Here is a 26,974-nt window from a genome sequence, read left to right as displayed (position 1 = left end):
GAGGGAAGGTGAGGAGGTGGGCCCGAGCCTCACCGGCCAGGAGCACAGGTCCCACTCCTCCAAGGTGGCTCCAGCTGAAGACATTTTGTGGGGAGGGTCACTGAGGAGAGGCTGGCCCGACACCTTCCTGGGGGGATTCCGCTGCTGGCGTCCTAGGGAAAAAAACTTAGGGAAAATCCAAGGAGGACAGATCCAGGCCTGTTCACTCGGGCTGGAGCCACAGGGGCGTGGGGCAGAGCAGGGGAGGGGCTCTGGGCAGCATTCTGAAGAGAGCAGAAACAAGCCCCTGAGCTGTCCCAGGGCTGCCATAACGCAGTACCATGGGCTGGGGGGCTTAAACAGCAGACATTTATTTTCTCACAGTTCTGGAGGCTGCAAGGTCCCAGATCAAGGTGTTGACAGGGCTGATTTCTCCTGAGGCTTCTCTCCGTGGCTTGTGGATGGCCATCTTCTCCCTGTGTCTTCACATGGTCATCCCTCTGCGGGTCTGTGTCCTAATCTCCCCTTCTTATAAGGCCATGTTGGATTAGGACCCACCAAAATAGGCTCATTTTAACTTAGTCACTCTTTACAAAGACCCACCTCCAAATGCAGTCACATTCTGAGGTACTGGGAGTTAAGACTTCAACATAAGAATTTTTTGAGGACAAAATCCAGCCCATAACAGATTGGAAGGCACCTGAGATGCTGCAGTACCTTGCTGACATCTGCAGATGGACCAAGTTGTACCTGGGAATGCCAGCACCTCCTCCAGGAAGCCCTCTAGTTTTCTCTTGAGTCATTAGCTCCCAGACCCCTGGGTTCCCCTCTGTGAAGTGGGGCCAAAAGAGTCCCAGCTCAAGCCTATGAGGCACCCAGCTGGTTGGGTGGGTCTTTCCCCCCCGCTCAGGCCGGCCTGCCCTCTGGCCTCCTGTCCCATGTGTCTCCAGCAGTCAGAGACTAAGAGATGAGAGGGGCAAGCACAACTCAAGAGACAGAAGCGGGGGGATCCTCGAGGTGATCACCCAGGGCTCTTCGGTGGAAGTCCTGGGACCCCGTGGGGTAGCTGGTCTCCACCCATATTGCACTGAGACACCAACTCAGAAAGGCATAGGAACCTGCTCACGGCCACACAGCTGACAAGAAAGAGGCTAGGCTTCCAGCCTAGATCTCTGCCTCTGAGGACTGGGTCTTCCCATGGGGCAGGGCCCTGGTGGACACTGGGGGCTCCTTGGTCTGCCCCTCCTGTTCTCCAGGTCACAGGGCACATCTGAGTGCTGGGACCTCCCAGTGTAGGTCACCTCCACTCAAAAGCCAGGTCCCTAAAAAGTTGGTGGTGCCCAGGCCTAGGGGGTTGCCCCCAGACCTCTTCCCAACTCCTGGCTGCATCCCACCCCTGCCCAAACCTGTGCCCACTTTTCAGCATGAGGCTGTGATGTTTCTTTTATTCTACTTCCATCTTGTTTTTCCCCAACTTTCTCAGTAAAATCCCTTTGGAAAAGTCCCAGCCTTGTCTCAGAGGAGCCTTGGGCACAGGGCCGGTCTGGCCCGGGTCAGGAGAAGGCCGAGCAGAGGGGGCAGTTGGGAAGGGGTGGCACAGCTGGGGACCCCAATAAGAGAACAATTCCTCTGCCCTATGTTGGGCTGCACAGCCCTGGGAGAGGCATTTCTGACTCAGCCTCAGGTTATTCCTCCATAAAATGGGGTTGTTGTTGGGATCCAGTGGGCTCACCTCATCAGAGGACCTGGCACCCAGGGCAGGAAGGGAGGGAGAAGGACCACACCACCAGATGCTTGCCTGTCCTGGGGGTTCCTGGGGAGCCGGACTACTACACGCTACAATTTCCCAAAGCGGCAAATTCCACTTACACTGCCGCCGGGTCCAGGGCAGAGACCAGCCTGGGAACAGGACACCAAGGCTCCAGCCTCTGACCCTAACCGGCTGTGGGCCTGGGCAGGGGTCAGTGTCTGTCTCTGAGCCTCAATCTCTCCGAGAGGCCGATGTTGCAAAGTTTAGGTTGGCCAGCTCCTGCGTGCTGGGGGCGGGGCCGCAGGAGGCGGGAGGGGGGTGTCGGTGGGCGGAGCATGTCTCTGGCACCGCCCCCTACAGTTACGCGCAAGCTCGCGGGTCAGTCGCTGTGTGCGTGGTCTCAGCCCGCTGGTCTTTAAGGGCCGGGGCCCTGTGGGCTGGGGGCCTGAGCTGTGCGGGACAGCAAACCCACAGGGTGAAGATCGCCCCCACTGGGCTGCCTCCCCGGCCCTGACACCCCCCTATTCCCCAGCTCATGGGGCACGACGGGGACCCGGGACCTCCAGTTATGGGTCGCCTCCACCCAAGACCTGCCCTGTTAGGGGGTGAGCTCCAGAGTGGCGTTGTGGGCACCGCTAGGGCTTAGGTCTCAGGCGCACCTGGGATTCTGTCCCACCCGGCTCTTTGTCAGATGTGGGACCTTGAGAAAGTCGCGTTTGAATGGCTGCAACACTCTGCCTGGGAGAGGTGAGGATGAAATCTCAGTAAATGGCACCATCGTCCCGCCCCCCGCAGCATTCCACACCAGGAACCCGGAAATGACTCCTGCTTGCTCAGGCCCTCAACCCAATCCCATGTGTCAGCAAGTCCTGGCAAGGCTTCCTGTGAAATGTCTGCCCCCTGCCCCCTTGTGGAGCCGACAGGAAGGGCCAGAGGAAGAGGGGCAGGACCTTGAAGGACAGCCCAGCCCCCTCCTAAGAGGAGCCATCCTGGGCCTGTGTACTGGCCACAGGTTTAAAATTAAAGCAGGCTGCCAGGCAAACTTCCGCACCTTGCCCCCCACCTCTCCTGCATTTGGGGGGTGGGCTATTTTTAGAAAGAAGGCGGGTAGGAGAAAGTGCCTTATTCATCCTGGAGGTTAGCAAGGCCTCCAGGAAAGAACAGAGGGGCCTGTGTCTCCCACCTCCTCCTCCAGGCTCACCAAGACCTCACGCTACCGCCCACCTGGGCCTGTGGATTTGTTGAGCTAACATTTATGCAGGGCTCCCCCTTGCCAGGCCCTGAGCTTCCTCAGGCCTGGGTCAGCCTGGCTGAGAGCAGGGGGCCAGGTTGGGACGATGGGAGGGAGGGTGGCACAGCTGGGGAGTGGGTCCAGGCAGTGATCAGGTTTCTGCACCCCAGGCCCACCCCAACCGGTCAGCAGAGCCAAGAAACGAAGTCGCTGGACCCCATGGAGGGATAGGGCCCTTGCGTGGCTCAGGAAGAGGTGCTACCCAATCTCCCACATGGGCACTCTGGCTGGATCAGTGGCTTCCCAACTTCAGGGATCCCGCCATAGCCGGGGCCAGCACTAGCTTTGGGCACCTCACTTCGTGCCTCAGCTTCCTCATCTGTACAATGGGAATACGCAAGGATTTAATAAGATTCAAGCTGGAATAGTGCACCCCACCCATGTACCATTCCTGTGCCCTACTGCACCCAGAGTGTGTAGGGGGTGACAGGAGAAGTCCTGCCTTGGGGTCCAGCCAGGGCTGGAGGCCCCAAGGAGGGGGGGAGGCCACCGAGAGGAAGCTGGTCTTGCCTTGAACAGCCTCAGCTGAGGCCGAGCAGAGCAGAGGGCCCTAGGCAGGGCGCCAGAGCAGCGAACACGACAGCCCTGCCAACCACCCTCACCCCCAGTGTGGAACACCCAGGGGTCACTCACTGGGCACTCTGGTCTGGTCAGCATGGGCTCTGGACAGAGGCCCTTGCCTGGAAGGCCACTGGCAGAACCAGAATTGTCCTCAGCTCCTCGAATCCCCACCAAGCGCGCCCCCTGACCACCAGGAAGAGCCTTTATTTCTGCTTCCAACCAGAGAACAAGGAGGGGTGTGATCCGGACCCTGGGCTGTGGACGGGAGAGGGCAGGGGCTTGCAGTGCTGGCGGAGCTGGTGAGGCAGGAGGTGGTAGCTCGGCTCTGCCTACTGGGCGCCCGGGCAGGCCCAGGCCTCTCTCAGCATCAGCCCAGCCGCTCTGGGGCTGAGGCCCTCTCAGCTGTCAGAGCCCAGGGATAGCAGAATCTGGCCATGTCCTTGTCCCATCACTGGGTGCAGGGGCACTGGTCCTCAGAGCTGGCACACTTGTTGCCAGTGTCGTCTGGGACGTTCCCTGGTGCTCCCGGCAGATGCGGTGAGGAGGCTGCAGAAACACAAGGGCCTCCATGTTGATGGGTGATGAATTTCTGACAGGTCTGCAAGGAAACGTGCGAGGGCGGGGCAGGCACCCGCGGGTGAAGTGGGGGAGGAGGTGCTGGGTGCGCGGTTCTCAGTGAGAGAGGGAGGAGGCCGGTCTCTGGGAGCGAGAGCACCCCCGCCCCTGGCGTGGCCACCAGAGATTGGGAGGAGGCCCGGGGACCTCCCCAGAGCCCGCGTGTCACCAGTTACCCAAGGGGTGGACCCTGGACAGACTCGACAGAGGTTGAGGGGAGTCTGGGGAGAGGTGGGCGTTATGGCATGGACAGGCTCCTTCTGGGCCCAAGCTGCAAGGGGCCTTCGGACCAGCGAGGGCCGCAGCGGGGGTGGGGGAGGAGCTGACCTCTGGGGAGGAGGAACCGGCCGGCAGGGTGTCAAGCAGCCCCGGCCAAGGCTGAATTCCCTGGGACAGACCCCCAGGGGTCTCCAGGGGACAGAGCTGCCCAGGGCACAACTCACCCCTCATGCACCCTCCACAGAGGCCCTCACTGCCCAGCCTGCAGACCTGGCTCCTGGCTGACCCCTCTCCTGCCCACATCCCCCTCCCAGAAGATTCCCTGGCTCTGGCAGCCCCTCGGCCTTTAACCAGGGCACCCACGCCAAGACAGGCACCTCCCACCAGGCTGACCCATCTCTCCCGCCTCGCACCCATACCCTTACCCCGTCCAGGCCCTGGTGGGCAATGCATGCTTGTCCCAAAGGTAATGAATCGTGAGGGCGAGGGGAGAGGAGGCGGGACCGGGTGGTGAGGAGGGAGAACCGACGCGTACCTGTGTGCCAGGCCAGGGGCCACAACAGTGGATGAGGGGACCTCGTGTGCCGATGGGAGGGGGACGGCGACAGGGAGAGGGGCAGGCCAGGCAGCGCCTGAGCGCCGAGCAGAAGCTCACAGGGCGGGCAGATGGACGGTGCGAGCAGGCTGGAGGGTGGAGGACCCGGGCCCTGACTCCTCTCGGGACCCCTACAGGCAGCGCCTCACTCACCGGCAGCAGCCTGGCTCTGGGCGGACCCCCTCTGGGCGCCCTCCGGAGGCCAACGCAGCTCCCCACTCTCCACGGCACCCGCCTCGCTGGGCTCCACCACGATTGAGGGCAGCCGCTGGCCCATCCGAGGGCCCTTCTCCCTGGCACCCACCATGGCCTGCAGGGAGGGTGGGCGGGGGTCAAGGCAACGCCAGGCCTGGGCTCCCCACTCCCTGCCACCCCTGTCCTGCACTGTCCACTGGGAGAGTCGGGGGCCCATCCCTCCCAGTCTTCAGGGCCAGGTGAGCACGTGCATACGTGCACATCCCCCAGAGGGTCCAGCCCCTCCCCCATCCCACCGCTGGAGCTGGGGCACTCAGCACCTGGGATTGCGGGCTCTCCCTGGGGCAACACAGGACCCACCTGGGCTGAACCCTTAGGCCCATTTCACAAACAGCAGCCTGGGACCAGAAGGCCAAGGTCACATGGTGAGCGAGCTCAGGGCTTTTGTGCATCCCCAGCTGTCTCGAGTATCCTGCAAAGCCCCTTCCTGGGGTCTTTCCTACTGGGACCTTGGCCTCCTCGGAGGAGGAGCTGGGAAGCTGTTGCCATGGCAACCTGAGTGACTTGCTCCAGGCTCATTGTTCAGTGCCCACAGGAGCCGTGCGGGGGCTGCCTCCCCAAGCTCTCCTGGTGCCCTCAGCATCTCCGCCTCCCATTCAAGGCCTTCCAAGGTAGAGGCCCCAGCCACCAGTGCCGCTGCACAGGCCTCCAGCCCGGCGCTGACGCCGTAGCAGCCCTGACTTCCCTGTACCAACCCACCTCCGTGCGTTTGCCTAGGCTGGTCCCCTTCCTGGAACTCCCCACCCGCCCCCCCACCACCACCTTTTACCCAGAAGGAGAGCTGCTTGGTGCGTGTCTGCCTTCCCCCAAAGGTGCATCGAGGAAGGGCAGGCACACAGCTGGCAGGACTTTGCTAAATGGCCCTAAGTCCCCCCAGCAGAACCATCTGAACATGTGTTTAAATGCACTAGCTGGGTGGGGGCCCAGGAAACAGCATTTTAACAAAGTACCACAGGTGACCCTTAAGTGTGAAAACAGGCGTCACTAGGCTGGGACATCTGCGGAATCGGAGTGACAACAGAGCAGGGACCCCAGCATGGCCCAACGACTGGACCTCCAGCTGGCCTTGCCAGCCCAAGGGCTCCTTCCCCCTCTGGCAATCCCTCTCCCCCCATCCCACCCCGCCATTCTCCTTCCTGCCCTCCTCCAGGAAACCCTGCTGGTCCCCACCCAGGGACGCTCCTCTGCCCAGACAGTGGGGGAAGGCGATCCGGGCCCGGGGAGTTTGGTGTCCACCCTCCTCGTCCGCCCCACCAGGAGGGCAAGCCCAGGCTCCAGACTGGCCCTCGTGCAGCTCTGGCCTGGTCCCCCCACTCTGGTCCCACTGCCCCCAACAATGAGAAGAGCCCAACTCTGCCGCAGACCGGCTGCAGAAAGCTAGAAGTTCCTGGCGGTGAGGGGTAAGGAACTGAAAAGCACCAGTATGGGGTCAGAAGGGCCAAGACAACTGATGGTTGCAAGGCTAGTTTATTCAAAGAGCATGAATGTATATATAGGTTTAGTATGGAACGAATACCAGACAACAAATCAGCAAACCTTGTATTTCCACATAATTCTGTCGCCACTATCTATGCGCCACTATCTATGCGCCACTATCTATGCGCCACTATCTATGCGCCACTATCTATGCGCCACTATCTATGCGCCACTATCTATGCGCCACTATCTATGCGCCACTATCTATGCGCCACTATCTATGCGCCACTATCTATGCGCCACTATCTATGCGCCACTATCTATGCGCCACTATCTATGCGTCAGCATGCCTTATGGGCCATTCTTTGGAGATACAGACTTCCCCCTCAGGGCAGCACGTCCTTCTTCTGGGGAACAACCAGGGGCTCTTAGATCCAGAGCAGGCACCTGGAACGAAACTGGCCGCAAGCCATTTTCCTTTTTTACGCTCAATACCGCAGCGTCAGGAGTGCATACCAAGAAAGAGACAAGCAGTTCTCCGCAAAGCAGAAAGCTGAATAAGCTTACAGCTTGGGGGCCACCACATTTCCCCCTTTTTTATTATTTTTTAAAGCTTGATAATGTAGTTTTAAGCCATGAACATCCTGACGCAAGATAGCGAAGCGCCCCATTACAAATCTAACAATACAAGGTAATAAACCGATCACCAATAAAAGTAGTACACCAATTGATATCAGGCCTGAGAGCCCTCCATGAATCCATTGTATCGGATTTAGCCCTTGTAGTTGATCTAATAATCCTTGAATCAAATTCTGGGGTCCATCTTCGTCCAGGTGGGCCTCTTGAATAGCTTGTATTTCGGCATTTAACTTTTGAATATCAAGGCTAATGTGTCCATCAGTCCATACACTTAATATATGCATTTTTACTTTTTCCCAATCCCATTGTGAATCATTATATAAATGTTGAGTTACACAAATCCAGGTATATTTGGCATGACAAATCAAACGCATTTTTAATTTTAAAGCCATAACTTGATCCCCTATTCCTATTAGAACATTTTTTAATTCATCTACTTCCGTTTTTAGTTGGGTATCAATATGACTTTGTAGGGCTAATGCTACACTAGTATTTTTAGATAACTGATTAACATAATGAGCCTGGTGAATAGTTTGTGAAAGAGCAATCCCAGCAGTGGCCGCAGTAGCAGTTAAAGCTGCTAAGGCTAGGATTGCACATATTAGAACACCTATAAATCTCTTTGGTCGTTTTAATGCTTCAGTCAGTTCCAGCCAGGCTTGCATGCCAGTGTTATGATACCATGGTTCAGACAAATTAACAGGTAACATTATATAAGAAGGTTGCTTCATAATCATAACAGATGCAGATCCTTTAACGGGCAAAACACAACTACTAAAGATACAATTAACACAAGTAATATTATAACCCATAGGATTCATAGTGTTTTCTACAATTAAATCTCCAATCAATAAAGCATAAGGAGGAGCGACGCAAGTAATCACCGGTCTATAAGAAAAGGATAAGGCAAGTTTCCAGAATTCCCATTGTTTGTAAAAAACAAGGCTGTTATTATTAACGGGGACAGAAGAAACTAGTATGGTGCCATTATCATAATCTAAAGTACACCAGACAGAGGCTTTAGTCCATGTATCATTACAAACAGGAAAATCAAACTGCGGGAATTCAGAAGCCATAAAAGCAGGAAATTGTAGTCCTGTGACAGTCTTTACGACCGTAATTTGATGTCCAGCTAATAACGTCCCTTGATTACCTATGGTAGTTTCAATACACAAATAATGTCCAGTATCTTCAATCCTCAAGCGATATATGCATAGAGAATGATCCAACGAAGTATTAGAAGCAAGCTTAGTTACTCTAGCATTCATGTGAATGGGAACGTTATCCTTATACCAAAATACAAAGGTGGATAAATCTTCTCGTCTAGGAACAGTCAAGTAATTTGATTTCGATCTCCCCTCGCCTCCCTGACAAGTTCTCTCCTACTCCGTCGCCGCATTCTTCTCGTCCGCCGGGGGAACCGGTTGGGGTGTGCTGTGGTCGATTGCGAGAGCCTCAGGCGACGCATTCTTCGAGTCAGGGTGTTTATTGGTGATGGCATGATAATGTCGAACCAAGCGCTCCGGGAGCCACCGCGGAGAGTCTGCCTCCCTAGGGAAAACACAAACATGGCCTCGGCCCCATACTAAAACAGGGTCTGGTCCATGCCAAAGGTTAGTCATGGGATCTTTCCATTTAACAAGCGCTTTTTCAGGAGGGGTTCCAGAAAGACCTGTAAACAATCGTTCATAAGGCGTGTGACTAAATGCATCTAAAGTTAAAAAATTTAAAATAAATAAAGCATGATTAAGCATAATCTGAGGAGATCTATCATATTCCCCCTTTTTTATTTTTTGTAATGTAATTTTTAATTGTTGGTTGGCACGTTCTACAATACCTTGACCCTGAGGATTGTAGGGAATGCCTGTTTTATGTGAAATATGGAAAGTTGCACAAAAATTGGCAAAAGCTTTACTCGTATATCCTGGAGCATTATCTGTTTTTAAAGCTTTAGGAATTCCCATAGATGCAAAACAATGAAATAAATGAGTAATTACATATTTAGTAGATTCCCCAGCCAAAGGCGTAGCACATATAAAATTAGAGTAAGTATCAACAGTTACATGAACAAATTGTAATTTACCAAAAGAGGGAATATGAGTAACATCCATTTGCCAAAGATGATGAGGGAGTAAACCCCGAGGATTGACTCCAAATTGTGGAACAGGAAGGTGGGGTAAACATTTAGAGCAGGACTTAACAATGTATCGGGCTGTTTCTCTAGAAATAGAGAATTGTTTTTGAAGCATAGCAGCAGATTGATGATGTAAATTATGTGATTGAGTAGCAAGATCCTGAGGTTGAGATAAACTTAAGCCTATAATCTTTGTATTTTCGTCAGCCAATTGATTTCCCAAAGACAATGGGCCAGGGAGACCTGAATGGGCTCGAATATGTAATATGGCTACAGGAAACTCATGCTGACGAATAATCTTTTGTAGTTGAAAGAAAGTCTGAAACAATTGAGAATCAACAGTATTGCCAATTATAGCAGTTTCTATGTTACGCAAAATAGTAACCAAATAATGGCTATCTGTATAGAGATTAAAAGAACAATGTGAAAAGATTTGAAAAGCCAAGGAAATCGCATGTAATTCGACTCGTTGGGCAGAGGTATGATCTGTTTGTTCTTTATGAAGTAAGTCATCAGAAATAACCACAGCGATGCCATTGGCAGAACCATCAGTAAAAACATTTGGGGCATTGAGAATAGGAGTTGAACAGATAGTTTTAGGAAAAATAAATAGATGTTGAGTAGCAAAACGAAGGAGCTTATTAGAAGGATAATGATTATCAATAATTCCTGAATATCCAGCAAAAGCAAGAGCCCAAAAATCAGAGACAAATAATAGCCAAGAATATTGATAAGTAGTATAAGGTATAATAATAGAATTTGGTTCATATCCTACCAACTGAATATTTCTTCTACGACCCAATTGAACAAGGGTTGCTATTAACTCATAATAAGGTGTAATGACTTTATTAGGCGTATTTTTCAATGAATCCATTCAAGAATTCCTGTTTCTTGCCATAATAAGGCGGTAGGGGTATGTGACGTAGCACAGATTATTAATAGTATAGGTAAAGAAGGCTCAATTCTAGTTAGCTGAGCAGATTGTATTGCTTTGTTTACAAGCTTGAGTGCTTGTTGAGCTTCAGAAGTTAAAATACGAGGGGAAGAAGGATCAGGACTTCCCTTTAGGATATTAAAAAGAGGCTGTAACTGACCCGTAGTTAATTTTAAAGAAGGTCGCAGCCAATTAATATCTCCTAATAACTTTTGAAAATCATTTAAAGTTTTAAGAACGTCAGTCCGTATCTCTATCTTCTGAGGTGTAATATTATAATTTGTGATATACTTACCAAGATATGAGAAAGGTGGGTTCATCTGTACTTTGTCAGCAGCAATGACTAGTCCTGATCGTGACAAATGACTTTGAAGGGAATTATAAGCCTTAAGTAAAATATGTTTATCAGAATAAGCAAGTAATAAGTCATCCATATAATGAATAAAATATATCTGAGGAAACTGTTTACGAACAGGGGCAATAACTTGAGCTACAAACTGTTGACATAAAGTAGGACTATTAGCCATACCCTGAGGCAGCATTTTCCATTGATAACGTTGCATAGGTTCTGTAAAATTTAAAGAGGGTAAGCTAAAAGCAAATCGCAACTTATCAGCCGGAAATAGAGGAATAGTAAAAAAGCAATCCTTAAGATCAATAATAATAATCATATAATTTTTAGGTATGGCTGCAGGAGAAGGCAAACCTGGTTGCAGAGCTCCCATAATTACCATAGTTTGATTAACAGCACGTAAATCTTGCAATAAACGATATTTTCCCGATTTTTTCTTTATAACAAATATAGGAGTATTCCAAGGGCTATTAGACTTTTCTAGTCTGCCCAAAGCAAGCTGTTCATTAATTATATTATGAGCCGCCATTAATTTCTCCTTAGAAAGGGGCCATTGGTCCACCCAGACAGGATTATCAGAAATCCAAGTTATAGGGTCAGCATGTGGTGGAGGAGAATCCAAGGCCCCTAGAAAAAACCCAAGCCTGTTTTATCCCGTTTATTATCAGTCTGTAAGGGTACTTTATTTCCCTGTTGATTTTTTCCCAAACCATTCCTAGGATCATACCCTTGATTTAACAATATATTAGTTACAGTAGGGTTGGGACTAAGCAATAGGATTCCCATTTGTTGTAATATATCTCTTCCCCAAAGGTTAACTGGCAATCCGGGCAATACGTAGGGTTTGAATATTCCTTGATTACCTTCAGCATCCTGCCAATGTAGGTATTGCGAACTTTGTTGTGGAGAATTAGATTGGCCAATACCTTGCAACTGTGTAATGGTTTGGTGCACGGGCCAATTTTTTGGCCAATGTATAAACGAAATAACAGAAACATCAGCACCAGTATCTAATAACCCAGAAAAAGGCCTTCCATTTATTTTTAATACCAATTGTGGTCTTTCCCTACCAATTTGTTGAATCCAATAAACTGCATCAGAGGAACCGAAAGCCCCAGTTCCTCTTTTGTTATGTTGTAAAATTTTTCCTTCTGGTATGTATGGAATTAATAGAAGCTGAGCTATTCGCATACCGGGTGTGATAAGAAAAGATCCTTTTGATGTTTGAACCATAACCTTTAATTCCCCTTCATAATCAGCATCAATCACCCCAGGAATAATAGTTAAGCCTTTCATAGACATACTACTTCTTCCAAGGATTATACCAACCGTTCCCTGGGGTAAAGGCCCAAAAGTTCCCGTAGGAAGGGCTTGGGGTCCCATATCCGAGGTTAATAAGAATTGGGTGGAGGCACAGAGGTCCAGTCCTGCACTATTTGGCGTGGCCCTTTGAAGGGAGGAGATTCCATTCCCTGAGGAACAAAGGTCTGAGCTGGAGGCGGTGGAGCAGGTTGTGAGGGGATTATTGACATTGCTCCAATTGTTTGATGGGGCCGGAGCAGGCCCCTCCGGAAGTTTCCCGACAAGGGAGTTCCATCTTTATGAGTCACTGATCGACATTCTTTAGCCCAATGCCGTCCTCTTTTGCATCGGGGACAAATTGTGGGAGGAGGAGATTTACCTTGAGGCACAGAACTTACGATAGGCATATTAGGAGTATCAACAGTACAATTTTTTGCAAAATGACCTGGCTTCCCACATTTAAAACAGTTTTTACTTTTAGCATTTGGCCCAAATCCTGCCTTAGTTAGGGCTGCAGCTATAGTTGCTCCCTGTAAGTAAGATGATCCAATATCAGAACAAACTCGAATATAATCCTCTAAATTTCCTTTCCTTTTCCATGGACGTATAGCTGCTTGACAAATATTATTAGCATTTTCGAAAGCCAATTGTTTGACGATAATTGCTCCAGAAGGACCATCAGAAATAATTCTATTAACAGCCTGTAATAATCTAGCCACAAAATCAGCATAAGGTTCATCTGCCCCTTGCCTTATTTTAGCAAGGTCTTCAGTCCTAGTGGAGGCAGGTAAATGTTTCCATGCATGTAGAGCTATATGATTGATCTGAGCATAAGCCACAAAAGGGAAAGCTAATTGATCCTGTAATAACTGATGTTGTCCTTCACCAATCAACATCTCATAATTTACTAGCACATTATGTGCAGTATTTCTTTCAGCTTGTTCAGCAGCCTTTTCATAATATTCTGATTTCCAAAGTAAATAGTCGCCACCAGTGAGACAAGCACGAGCAATAGATTTCCAGTCTGCTGGAGGCAATGCTTCTGTTGCAATAGTATCCAACATAGTAATAGTGAAAGGGGCTGTAGGCCCATATTGTGCACAGGCTGCTTTTAAATCTTTCAAAACCTTAAAGGAGAGAGGCTGATATTCCCGATTATTTTGTTGTGGATTTTGAGGATTGGGTCGTTCCACCACCGGGCAGCAGAATAAAGGATCCTCCCCTCTATTAAGAGCTCCCTGTACTGCTTGTTGTAAAGGACTAAGCTTAGGAGGGATAGGGACAGAGACATGTAATTGCTGTAACCGCGGAAGAATATTTTCATCAGGATATTTTTCAGCCTCATATTTGGCTTCTTCACCCTCTAAATCAAAAGAAAAGTCATCATCATCAAGTGAATTAACACTTTTTATCCTCGGTGGCAACGGAGGAGCAGTATCTACTGCAGCAATATGTTCTACAGATTTAGCTGTTAATTTTGGAACTGAATCATAAATTGGATTAAAATAATCTCTTATTAAATTCCACAAGCTAAAAATGGAAACTGAAACAGAAGATGGTCCATGAGCTTCATGATATTTAGATAATTCATCTCCTACACGAGTCCAAATTGCTAAGTCCACTGATCCTCCTTCAGGGAACCAAGGACAAGCATCATATACTAATTGCAAAAATTCCAGAAGTTGTGAGGTAGTTACCTTAGTTCCACGGGCTTTTAACATTGAAAGCAAAACCTGAGCAAATAAATCACGCTCCTTAGAGCCCTTTTGTCCCATATTATTTTACTTCTGACTCTTTCTCGAGTTACCGTCCTAAAAACGAAATTATTTCTTGTGGCCACACTATCTCACTCGAGAGTTCTACTTACCTGAAATCTTCCGAAATGCCTCACGCACTCAGGTCCCTGTTCGGGCGCCACTTGCCGCAGACCGGCTGCAGAAAGCTAGAAGTTCCTGGCGGTGAGGGGTAAGGAACTGAAAAGCACCAGTATGGGGTCAGAAGGGCCAAGACAACTGATGGTTGCAAGGCTAGTTTATTCAAAGAGCATGAATGTATATATAGGTTTAGTATGGAACGAATACCAGACAACAAATCAGCAAACCTTGTATTTCCACATAATTCTGTCGCCACTATCTATGCGCCATTATCTATGCGCCATTATCTATGCGCCATTATCTATGCATCACTATCCATGCATCACTATCTATGCATCACTATCTATGCATCACTATCTATGCGTCAGCATGCCTTATGGGCCATTCTTTGGAGATACAGACTTCCCCCTCAGGGCAGCACGTCCTTCTGGGGAACAACCAGGGGCTCTTAGATCCAGAGCAGGCACCTGGAACGAAACTGGCCGCAAGCCATTTTCCTTTTTTACGCTCAATACCGCAGCGTCAGGAGTGCATACCAAGAAAGAGACAAGCAGTTCTCCGCAAAGCAGAAAGCTGAATAAGCTTACAGCTTGGGGGCCACCACACAACTCCAGCACTTAGGATATCAGGACGGCACCCCTTAGGCAGGGACCTCACTTTTCAGCTCCATCAATACCCCCCGGAAAAGTAGCGCTAAGGGCAGGGGACCCTGGCATGGCCTCACCTGGCGGAGAGCAGACTGTCTTGGGCGCAAGCCCTGGGGTCCCAAGGTCTGCTTTGCAGATCAGACCCCCGTAGAGGAGAACCGCTTCCCCCACCCAGATGGGTAAACTGAGGCATGCGCTGAGTCGCAGGCCAGGGCTCCAGGGTGGCAGACCGCAGGGTCCCAACTGCATACCTTTCCTGCCAGGCCTCCAGCCTCCTCAGCTGGGCTCAGCTCTGGCACGGCGGGCTGGGGGGCACTCATGCTGCTGCCACTGTTGGGCTGCTCAGAGACAAGGAGCAGAAACGTGGTGTCTGCTGTGGGCCAGATGCTCGATCCCACCCTCCTCCCGGAAGCTTCAGACGACTCCAGCCCACACCCGCCCCACCCCAGGCCCAGCACCCACAGCCCAGGCTGGACCTCTCTCACTGCTGCTCCCTGCCTGAGCCCACCCTCAGAGGGGGCGCCGAGGGACAGGTCCCACACAGTGTGCCCAGGCTGCAGTGGGGCGGTGGCAGGAGTGCCCAGTTCCTCCCTGAGAACAGACACCCTACACACCCAAGGCGAAGGGAAACTGACCTCCTGCCTGCATGTGGCCACCCCACTCGGGCCAGGCACAAGGGCAAGGGAGCCCCGCCAGAGACCACACAGCAGGGGCTCTGGGAAGAGAGGTCCTGCCAGGACTCGTGGGCACCAGCCTCAGACTCTCCACCTGCACTAGGCCAGAGGCAGAAATGGGGGCGGGCTCTGGCAGGCAGACACCTAGTTGGGTGCTGGCTGGGGGGACAGCAGGGGCCACGTGCAAGGGGCAGGAGTGCTGGGAGGGAGGGCACTGACTGGCAGGCTGGAATGCTTGTGATGCCCTGCTGGTTGTGGGGGGGGGGGGGATCCTGCGCCCACCCAGCAAAACGGGAAGGCTGCCTTTCTGGGAAACGAGGTTTCTTTCACCCAGCACCCAGCTTAGGTCAGCTGAAGTCCCACTGGGACCCAGGGAAGGCTGCGAGGGGACCACACACTGCAGTGGGCATTCCAGGGCATACCCACCTGAGCCTCCACCCAATCCCAGAGCTTGTGAAAGCCCCTCCCCCCGGGCTGATGCTCCCAGATCAGTCCCTCCAGAGGAGCCCTTCATGGGGGATCCCATCCCAGGACCCCAGAACCTCAACTAGAGCCCGGGAGCCAGGACAGAGACCAGGAAAGTGGACTCAGAGATTCAGACAGATGCCAGAAAGAGCCAGAGTGACAGGCAGGAAAAACCCACTGGCCACAGAGACAACGCAGAGCTGATAGAACTGGAGAAAGAGAGATACAGAGAGAAGACAGACCCAGAGAGATTATGCGGATGGAGAAGGAGAAAGGAGGGCTGGTAGAGACAGGTGATAGAGCCAAGGGGGCAAGCAGGCAGCCAGCAAATGCCTGAGGGCTGCCACCCCGCGGCCCGGTGCCAGGGGCCAGTGCCAGTGGGGCATCCGCACACCTAAGGCTCCCGCCACCCACACCTCCCTCAGCTGCCAGGTGTGTAGGGCCAGGTATGGCCGCGCACAGCCCCCAGAGATACTGCTCTTGCCCAAAGCCCAGCGCCTAGCAGCCAAGGGCTGACTGTGGTCCCCACACCCTCCCCTTCTCCAGGGAGCTCCGACTCAAACCCCCCCACTCGCCCCTTCCTCCTCTCCCACCCACGCCGCGCCTGGCCGCCCGGGCTCCCCGCGGGGCCCGGCCCGGGACAAGGGTGAGGAGGGGCGCCCCTTGTGCCTCACTCACACTCACCCGCCCGCTCTGGATGCTCGCGCCGGGGCTGCCACGCCAGGCTTGGAGCTGCTCGCCCCGTTCGCCCTCCTTGGCTCGCTCCCTCCCTTCCTCCCCGGCGCTCTCCGCCCACAGGCTCTCCCTCGCCCGGCCCTTCATTCACACTCACGCCCCTCGGCTACCGGCTACCGCCCCTCCCAGCTCCAGCTCCCAGGTAGCACCCCGGCCTCATCCTCCCTTTGACGAGACCGCATCCCCCAGAACCCGATCCTGGTCACTTGAGGCTCCCAGCCTCAAGTTTGAGGTGCAGGAATTCAGGGGGCAGAATTCGGGGAGGCCAGATACCTAGAGGACGCCCTCCAATTGGAAGGGGGAGTGAAGAGGACAAGGACTACACTCAAGTGTGAGGGCCAATGTGTGTGTGCGTGTGTGTGTGTGTGTGTGTGTGTGTGTCACTGCAACAGTCCCCTCTTCACCCCTGATGCCATTCCCCGAAAGGAACAAAACAGCCTTGGGACAATCATCTCATTCAGCCTGGTGGATAGGCCTGACACCTGAGGCCAAGATGCCTAAGCTCTGATCCACATAATTCCCCACCCTTCCACCATCCGGCACCTAACGTCCACCATCATTTATCCAACATCCAACGTCCATCCAACATCCACAATCCACCACCATTCAGCATCCACTTATCCAACCACCGTCATCTACCGTGCACCATCTATTCACGTCTCTTCTACCACCCAATCACCATTCAACCACCACCCAACATCGACCACCTACCATCCATTACCCTCCATCAATAAACCAACATCTGTCCCATCCACAATCCATCACCTAACTTCCACCATCCAGTTACCATCCATTCACTAGCCACCATTCAACCACCATCCAACCACCATGCATCCATCCATTCCCCACCACACCCACCATTTACCAAGCATCAGTGCACCATGAAAATACCTACCCTTCAGTCCAACATTAATTCACCATCCATCCATCCACCACCTACATATCCATCATTCACTATGCAACAGCTTTCCATCAATATTTAACAACTATCTATACATCTACTGATGATTTATCCATTCACCGCATATCTGGCTGTGAATCATCAATCTACCATCTACTGTCTATTTATCTGAATTTATTCACCACCTAACCATTAGCCTCCAGCCAGCCAGCCACAATTCACCCATTCACAATTCAGTCACCAGTCATGCCCCTGCCCTAATCCATTCGTATTTCCATGAACCATAATCTACCATCTCCCACCCACTAGCCATCTACCATTCACCCACCTCTTATCCCTATTCACACATATCTATCCATTCATTGCCCATCTCACAATATCCTCTATCATCCATTCATCATCCATAATTCATTATTCATCCAAAACCCATTCAAGTATCATCTACCACCCATCCATATTCATCCATTCTAGAAAAACTTACTATGTGCCCTCTATGTACCAAGCATTATTTTAGGTGCTGAGGGTAGAGTAGAGAGACAGCAGTGAGCATTCATCCACCGTAACTCCTCCACCATCACAATCCATTCACCAGCCAGCCAGTCATTATCAGGGCATCATCCCCCATCCATTATTCACTATTCATTCAATATCCATATTCATTTATGATCCATTCACTATCCATTTGCCATCTTCCTCCATCTATACATTAAACCCTCCATTTACAGTACACTGACCACCTACCATCCATCTACCATCTCTCTACCATCTTCCCATCCACCATTCACCTTTCATGCATCTATATTCCAAGATGTAGCCATTTATCATTTAGCCATCATCCATTCATCACCTAATCATCATCTGTCTATCCAGAATCCACCCATTCATTATCGGTCCACCATCCACCTTTCATCTACACTTCCACAGTACACAAACCATTATCTATTGACCTAGCAACCATCCATTTATTTGCCATTCATGCACCATCCAGCCACCATTTACTTGTTCACCATTGATGATCCATCCATCAATCATATATCTATTCACATTCATCTACCATCTTGCCATCCATTCTCTACAGCTAGATCCTTCACAAGCGTCCACTTACTATTTATCCACCATCCATCCATACTCCCATGATTCATTCACCCAACAAGCATCCACCACCCACCACCTATCACCTGTAATGCATCCACTATCTATGGATATTCCAGTATCCATCAATCCATCAATTTAGTGTCCACATTCACCCACCCTCCATCGATCAATCTACAGTCTATTTATCTATTCGTCATCACTTAACTACCATTATGTAGGTGCATCCACCATCTTCCTACCATATACCGTCTAGCACCACTATCTACCATCCTTCCAGTACTTATCCAACCATTACCTATACACCATCCACCCAACCACACACATTCTGCCACTGCATCCATCACTCATCCATTAATTCACCTCCCATCCAGTCATTCATTCCCCACCAACCATCTATTCACTTAGTAACTTACCCATCCATCATTCTGAGATGCATTCATCTATTCCTTATATTCTTATGTTATCCATACACATAAACAGAAGTAAATCATTCTCACTTCTCTTCTTCCACCACCCATCTCCATCATTCACCCATCCACCCATCTTCTCACCATTCTTCTGCCCATTCATTCATAAACTAAGCATTTATTTATTAATAAATCTTAATATTAAACATAAATAGTAAACACTTATTACTCAGTGCTAGTGCTGGGTTCTGGGATCATCAAAATGAATAAGATCTCATCTATATTCACAGTCTGATGAATTCAGTCTGATGGTTCAAAAAAGGGAAACATCACAATAGCCAAGACATGGAAACAGGGCTTCCCTGGTGGCATAGTGGTTAAGAATCCGCCTGCCAATGCAGGGGACATGGGTTCGTGCCCTGGTCCGGGAAGATCCCACATGCCACGGAGCAACTAAGCCCGTGAGCCACAACTACTGAGCTTGCGCTCTACAGCCCGTGAGCCACAGCTACTGAAGCCGGCATGCCTAGAGCCCGTGCTCCGCAACAAGAGAAGCCACTGCAATGAGAAGCCCGCGAACTGCAATGAAGTGTAGCCCCCGCTTGCTGCAACTAGAGAAAGCCCGTGCACAGCAACAAAGACCCAACGCAGCCAAAAATAATAAATAAATAAATTTTAAAAATATATTAAAAAAAAAAGACATGGAAACAACCTAAATGTCCATTGACAGATGTACGGATAAAGATGTGGTACATAGTACTCAGCCATTAAAAAGAATGGAATAGTACTCAGCCATTAAAAAGAATGAAATAATGCCCTTTGTAGCAACATGGATGGACCTAGAGATTATCATACTAAGCGAAGTAAGTCAGACAGAGAAAGACAAATATCATATGATATCACTTGTATTTGGAATCTACAATACAATACAAATCAACATATCTACAAAACAAAAATAGACTCACAGATATAGAGAACAGACTTGTGGCTGCCAAGGAGGGGGGGAGGGAGGGAATGAGAGTTTGGGATTAGCAGAGGCAAGCTAGTATATACAGGATGGATAAACGACAAGGTCCTACTGTATAGCACACGGAACTATTATATATTCAATATTCTGTGACAGACCATGATGGAAAAGAATATGAAAAAGAATTTATATATATGTATATATCTGGGTCACTTTGCTATACAGAAGAAATTAACACAACATTGTAAATCAACTATACTTCAGTAAAATTTAAATTAAAAAAAAAAAGGGGAATCAGGCCAGACAGAGAAGTGTCAGTGTCAAAATGCATACTGCGTCCAAATCTTGGTGCCTCCATCTTCTAGCCATGGAATGGCCATAGCTCTTTGCACAAGTTTCCAAGGAGGAGGACCAGGGAGGCGGCATCACATCAGGATCAGCAGAGGCCTGATCTGGGCAAGGTGGCTGCAGCGTGGGAGACCTGATGATGTGGGTGAGAAAAGAGGTGAGAATGGGAAAAGAGGTTGGCAGATATGAGGCAAGGCTGGGAGTACCCGGCTAAGGGACTGGTCCCTGATGATGGGTTCCTGGTGACAAGGGGGAGCTCTGGGGGGCAGTGTTTAGGCAGGCAAGTACCCCATTCAGCTAAGTTCTGAGAAGGGACCCCTCCCCCAATATACATACACTTCTTCATTGGACAGTACCCGGACCAGGACAGGGGCAATGCTGGGGCGGTCACTGTGGCTGCAACCGCACCCTCTCAACACCCAGGCACCCTTGTGTCAGGGAAGCGTGGGCGGGCACGCGCCCCTCCCACCACCCCATCCTCCCAAAGGCCATCCCACCTCCTTTCCACTTGGGCAGAATTTTCTCTCCCTACTTGTTAGAGGGTGATAGCTGTCACCCAAGGTGCTGCCTTTCAACCAAGATGTTAGCTGACAAGGGCCTCACGGCTCCTGGGGTTCGCTCACTCCTAATAGGGCTCTCAGGAAGTGCTCAAGGCCCTTGAGGCTTAAAGCTCTGATGGTGGAGCTGCGGCTGGGGACGGGGCGTATCTTTAAGGACAGGCCTGGAGGCCTGTATCTGAGCCCACAGAGTCCAGTCTTGGGGCCGATCTTTGCCTTCAGCCTCCGATTCTGCTTTTCCTCCTCCCTTCTGCCCTCCACCATGCGCCCTTCTCCACAGGAGACGGACAGAACTGGAGGCAGGAGCTGTGTGTCCCGGCCGCTCCCAGCCTTTGCTGTGTGCCGTTGGGAAGCCCTGCCCCTCTCTGGGCTTTGGTGTTCCTGCCAATGGAGTAAGAGAATGGAGTACCAAATGAAGAGTAAGGACCAAGCAACTCTGATGTTCCCTGGCCCCGGTGAGGCTGGAGTTATGCCCTTCCCAGCCCCCTCACCTACACGCACCCTCCAAAGCTTGAATGGAGGTGAGGGCAGCGCCCAGCTGGGGGTACTCAGAGCGGGTGGAATCCTGGCTCTGGGCCAGGAAGGTTTGCTCTTGGCGCCCTCTTGTGGTGATTCTAGAGTAAAATACCCCAGACTCCCGCGAGGGCCACAGCAGAGCAAAGGGAAATTCAGGTGTTAATTTGAATGTGAGCACCTTGGTCCTATACTTTGTCCTCGCGTGCTGATCCTCTGTGAGAGGCAGGTCCAGAACGGAGTCCCTCTGCCCTTGGTGGGCTGCTGGGCGGAGGGTCCTAAGTAAATGACCCCAGGGGAGGAGTGGACGGGCCCGGGGGGTGGATTGACAGCGAGGGAAGAGGGAGGTCCGGCTGGAGAAAACATCCCACCCCTACCCCGCTAGAACGAAGGCCCTGAGGCAGGGATTTTCAACCTTTGCTCCAACACTAAATCCCCAGCCCCTAAAGATTGGTTGACTGCACAAAGTTTCTGGACATTTCTCTCTAATGTAAATAATCAGATTTCAGAGTTTTTAAAATGCCATAATAAGAGAATCACACCCAGAAAGCACGGGCGAGTAGGTGTGCAGAGCACAGGTGCACGGCGCCCTTCCCAGCGTCTATAGGACCCCAAGAGCCGCCGGCGTTGCCATCAGCCCTTGAGACCTGTGATGTGCTCCGCCTACGCTGAGCGCCGCGCCGGGACAAGCGCGGGGACAGATCCTGGAGGTTGGGGGAATCTGTCCTCCCGGTGAGGCCAGAGTGGGGAGCGGAGAGGGACCCGGGCCTGCCCCCAGACCCGAACCGCCCTCCTTGACCTGCACTGCCGCTGCGCTGAGCCTGAAACGGGGACCGGGTGGATTGGGGTCCTGAGACAGGGCGTCAGCTGGGGTGGGCGGGCCGACGGCCGGGAGGCTCCAGGGGTCGGGGCTGGGCGTTCACTGCTTCTCTCGAGCGCCCCCTCCCGGTCCGGGCGACGCCCGCTCGCTCGCCTTCCTCCAGCGCCCGCTGGCGACGAGGCGACCCTGCGCGGGCGGGGAGCCCGGGGGCGCCCAGGCCCTCCGGCCCACTCCTCGCTTCCCGCGAACCCCGACCCAGGAAAGGCAGATTGAGGGCGGCTGGCCTGGGAGCCTCGCCCCGCCTCCGACGGTGGGAGCGGGCGGTGGAGGAGGTGCCGCGCGCGGCCCGACACCCGCTCTCCCCTTGGACGTGGGCGGCCCGGAGTCCGTCTCTCGGTCTCTGTTTCTCCGGGTCTCCGGCCCTCCCTCGGGCGGGGATTCCGGTTGCAGGAGCCAGAGAAGGGGAATCCAGTTGACCTTCCTTCCTCGCTCAGCGCCGCCGCCTGCAGCCTCTACCCCAGGCACAGCCGGAGAAACTGGGGCCCGGAGAGAGCGGGCTCGCCCGAGAATGGGAGGCGGAGCCGGACGGGAACCGGCGCCAGGCGCCCCGCGCGGCGCGGACACCCTGCTCTCTGGGGGAGGAAGGGGCTTGCTCCCCATTTCAGAGGCCCGAGGCGCTCGCTCGCACCCCACCCCCACCCCCACCCCACCCCCACTCCACCCCGCGCAGGGAGCTCAGCTCGGGCGGAGAGGGGAAGGTGGGGGCGGGGGTGTCTGTCTCCGCCGGGCCCCGGCCTGGAGGACAGGTGACGTGGGACAGGTGGGGATGGAAGCGAGAGAGGCAGCCCAGGTGTAGGGAGAGCGAGGCGGGCAAGTGGGGCTGCTGCTGGGATTCAGCGCCGGTGCCACCGCAGAGCTAACCGAGGCAGCAGGGGGGGAAGTGAGCTGTCCAAGGCCACGGCCGCAGAGGCCACCCGGTCATTCCCGCCACAGCGCTCCGCCTACCATAGGGGACAGTGTTGTCGCTTGCCCTTCCCTGTGCCTCACCCCAGCCCTGCCCGATGTGCGCAGGGAGAGGCTGGGGCTGGGCAGGGCTCATGGTCCTGAGTTTTTTGTTGTTGTTGTTGTTTTTCTATTTTTGATTGATTGGCTGCGTTGGGTCTTTGTTGCTCCTCGGTGGAACTGCGGCTGGGGTACCGGGCGCGAAGGGGTAGGGAGGCAGACCTCTCGCCGCACCTCCATTTAACACTGTCCTCGCGGGCTTTCTCTAGTTGTGGCGAGCGGGGGCTACTCTTCGTTGCGGTGCGCGGGCTTCTCACTGCGGTGGCTTCTCCTGTTGCGGAGCACCGGCTCTAGGCGCACAGGCTTCAGTAGTTGTGGCACATGGGCTCAGCAGTTGTGCCTGGCGGGTTCTAGAGCGCAGGCTCAGTAGTTGTGGCACAGGGGCGTAGTTGCTCCGCGGCACGTGGGATCTTCCCGGACCAGGGCTCGAACCCGTGTCCCCTGCATTGGCAGGAGCATTCTTAACCACTGCGCCACCAGCGACGTCCCTCATGGTCCTGAGTTTTAATCTCTAAAGCCTCCTGAGGACGCGCCCACTGCCAGGAGCAGAGGGCAGAACCCAGCTGGCCAGCCTCGGAGACACCCCAGGTCTTGCCCCACGTGGCCGCCCCACTAAGCTGCAGTTCCTGTTCACAGAGGTGGGGACAGATTGTTCTCCAAGACGCGCTGGTAAATTAGCAATGCCTGTCCTGAGCCCCTTTGTGTAATAAACATAAAGTTTAAAACATGTGCCCTTTTATGCGTATATATGTTTGTATGGCATTGAAATGTTCTGAAAGTACACCAATATTCTAGCTGAGCCTGCATTGCACTTCCTGTGTACAAGGCACTGTCCGGTGCTTTGCCAAGCTCACTTAATCTTGGAAACCTTGTGAGGATGGTATATTATTATCTCATTCTAAAGAGGAGGACACCGGCACAGAGAGGCTGAGGAACTTGCCCAGGGTCACAGAGCTGAGAGGCGGGGCTCGGGTTTGAGTGGGCACGTGAGACCTGCTGCAAACCACTGCGCTGGGCTGTCGTTTTCGGGGTACCGGGCGCGAAGGGGTAGGGAGGAAGACCTCTCACCGCACCTCCATTTAACACTGTCCATCCAGCCACACCCCAGCTGGGGCCCGGCCAACCCCGCGGGTCCTCCAGACCTCACCGCAGCCCTGGAATCAAGGGCGGTTAACTTCTGGTCCCGGATACGGGCTCAGACACTGAGACTCAGAGAGGGCTCCCAGCGCAGAAGTGAAGCTGGGACTCGAGTCTTCCCGGCCCCTCCTGCCTTCCAAGGGGCGCCCCGGAGTCCTCCCTCACCCCAGCCCCCCACCCCCGCCCCGGGGGCGTCGAGTCCCTGCCAGACGGACGGGATGGATGTTAGGCCCTTGGACGGCGCAGAAACTGCCCGCTCCCCGGCGCCCTCGCGTTTAACCGATTCTCGGGAGCTGGGCTCTAAAAGCCCCCGCGTGACTCTCCTGCGCGCCTGGGGGCAAAGCCCTGACGGCTGGCGAGGCAAGGCCCGACCTGAGCAAACTCGAGGTGGGCGGCCGGTGGGGAGCAGGAGCGGGGTGTGGGCGGGACGCCCTTCCGGGCTGCAGCCCCGCCTGCGGGCGGGGCGGGGCGGGGTTCCCGGCCTGGAGGCCCGGCGGATGGTGACCCCGCGCGTCAGGGCTGAGCGGTGGGGCCTGGCATCCCGGCCCTGCCCGGCCTCTGCGCCCGGGAGCTGCCAGGAGATCGCCAGCCCAGGCCTGGACAGCCCACGCCCGCCACACTCTGCCCCGGTCCCCGCAGCCCCCGTCTCCTCCGCTCCCACCCCACCCCTACCTCCGGCTGGTCCTTCAGCCGCGCGGCCACCATTTTCTCCCGCATCCGTTCACCAGGCCCCCAAGCGCGCAGTGCGACATCCGCCGTTCCAGGCGCACCTCGCCAGCGGGAGCAGAGGCCCCCAAACCCCGCGCCCCAGGGCCGGGCGCTCTGCACCGCTCCCTAGTTGGGTGGGAGGGTGGGGAAAGGCCGGAAGAACTGCTGGAAGGGGCGACCCAGGCGGCAGGCCCTGCGGGCAGAGGCCAGGCCTCCAGACTCCCTGACCCTGGAGAGTCAGTGGGGGGCTGGAGCCCTGGGTCTTGGAGGCCGATTTAGGGAGATTATCCTCTGAGCTCTGCGGGTGGCACCCGGGGGAGGTGTGGGGAGCGGGTACGGGGTGATGGAATGGTGGATTAGATCCATGGTAAGATTAGCAGTTCTCATGGTGATGGAGACGTGAGCTGTGAAGTGCCCTCGGTGCCCACCCTGCGCATTCTCTCACTTAATCCTCACAGCCTTGGGAGGTGGGGATCCTTATACCCTTGCAGCAGATGAGGGATAATTTGCTGACAGGTGTAATCATCCCTCGGGCTCAGTCAGGTGAAGCGGGGACTGGCCCGGCAGTCCGACTCCCTCCCCTTCTCACTCAGCCCTGGGGGACTGAGGGGAGTAGGAGGGAGGTGAGTGCCCGCCACAGACCAGAGCAGAGGCCCTGGAGGGAAAACAGCCACCAATGGTCCCCAGGCTTCAGCGTGCAGCAGAATGGCATGGAGGCCCCTGCCCCTGTGGGTCTGGGGTGCATTTGTAACAAGTCCCCAGGGGTTGTGCTGCTGGTCGGGTCCGGGGACCACACTTTGAGAACCACAAGGTGGAAGGGTGGCCACAGGGACAGGAGTGTCATCAGTCTGCCTCTTCCAGGCCTCCTCTGTCCACACACCAAACAGGACATGTCAGCCTTGCAGGCTGTGCTCAAGGTCAATGCTCAGACCTCAGCTGGCCACACAAGCTTAGACGAAGCCCCAGCTCCTCCATCAGCTCCCTGTGTGCCCCTGGACAGTCTCTCACCCACTCTGAGCCTCAATTTCCTCATCTGCACAGTGGGTAGGAGGACAAGGCTGTGTGCAGATAAGCGAGGGGCCATGTGGAAAATGCTTGGCATGCAGAAGTCACTGGGGTTGGTATTCCTTATGGAGTTACTCTTTCTTCCTGGGAAGAAGACACCAGCCTGGGTTAGAAGGAGGCCCCTGCTGCTTCGAGGGAAGGTGGCACAGTGGTGGGCCAGGGTGCCTAGGCTTGGAAGCAGGCCCTGCCTTTACCAGCAGTTACTTTGCTTCATCGAGCCTCAGTTTGCTTTTCTGAAAAAGGGGGCGATTCCTGTCCCTGCCTCGTTGGGTTCTCAGCAGATTAGTCTGTAAAGAGCACAGGGCGCTTAGAGTGTTTGCAGTCTTTGCTGCAAAGCCTTGATGTCCTCCCCGAAGCCCCCCATCCCCACCCTACACCTCCTCCCTGACTTCCTGGTCCAGCCGCCACACCAGCAGCAAGTAATTCCCTCTGGCAGCAGCACTGTAGACTCTGGGAGGGGAAGTCCTAGGTCAAGGGCTCAAAAAGGGGACTTCCCTGGTGGTCCAGTGCTAAGACTCCTCGCTCCCAATGCAGGGGGCCGGGGTTCAATCCCTGGTCAGGGAACTAGGTCCCACATGCCGCAACTAAAGATCCCGCAGGCTGCAACTAAGACCCGGCACGGCCAAATAAATTAATTAATTTTTTAAAAAAGGGCTCCAAAGGGTCCCCTTATCCCTGAGGCAGTGGGGAGCCAAGGAAGGCTTCCAAGCAAGAGAGAGATGTGATCAGAGCCAGGCTTTGGGAAGACGCGTCTGGCAGCCAGTGGAGGATGGGGGAGACTACCAGGTAGGGGAGGGCGGCCGGGTGGGGATGAGGCTGCATCGGCTGCATCGATCGCCGCCTCCAGTCTCTCATCTTCCATTTTAATCACTGTCAGCAGCTACTATCTATTAGTGGGACTGGGACGACCTGCATTAATGTACCCAGTACGACTGCAGGTCACCCGTGACCTCGCTG

The 26,974-nt window shown here is 53.4% G+C and overlaps 1 protein-coding gene across 5 annotated transcripts; it reads right to left on the bottom strand.

Moving 5' to 3' along the window:
- Positions 1–4,001: 4,001 nt before the first annotated feature.
- LBHD2 (LBH domain containing 2) lies at positions 4,002–25,226 on the bottom strand. Of its 5 annotated transcripts, none has more exons than XM_059915056.1 (4): positions 24,917–25,226; positions 14,815–14,901; positions 5,164–5,320; positions 4,002–4,127 (listed from the first exon to the last, which is right to left on the bottom strand). In XM_059915056.1, exons 1-4 carry the CDS (start codon positions 24,959–24,961, stop codon positions 4,030–4,032), a joined length of 387 nt encoding a protein of 128 aa, XP_059771039.1. In that variant the 5' UTR covers positions 24,962–25,226; the 3' UTR covers positions 4,002–4,029. The 5 variants fall into 5 exon arrangements, 2 of the variants coding, with proteins under 2 accessions (XP_059771039.1, XP_059771040.1); XM_059915057.1 differs by lacking the exon at positions 24,917–25,226 and adding an exon at positions 16,387–16,471; XR_009501025.1 differs by lacking the exons at positions 4,002–4,127; positions 5,164–5,320; positions 14,815–14,901 and adding an exon at positions 19,791–20,288.
- Between the last annotated feature and the right edge of the window lie 1,748 nt (positions 25,227–26,974).

The sequence above is a fragment of the Balaenoptera ricei genome, chromosome 2, assembly GCF_028023285.1.
Source record: "Balaenoptera ricei isolate mBalRic1 chromosome 2, mBalRic1.hap2, whole genome shotgun sequence".
Lineage (NCBI taxonomy): Eukaryota > Metazoa > Chordata > Mammalia > Artiodactyla > Balaenopteridae > Balaenoptera > Balaenoptera ricei.
This window is presented reverse-complemented; position numbering and strand designations above follow the sequence as displayed.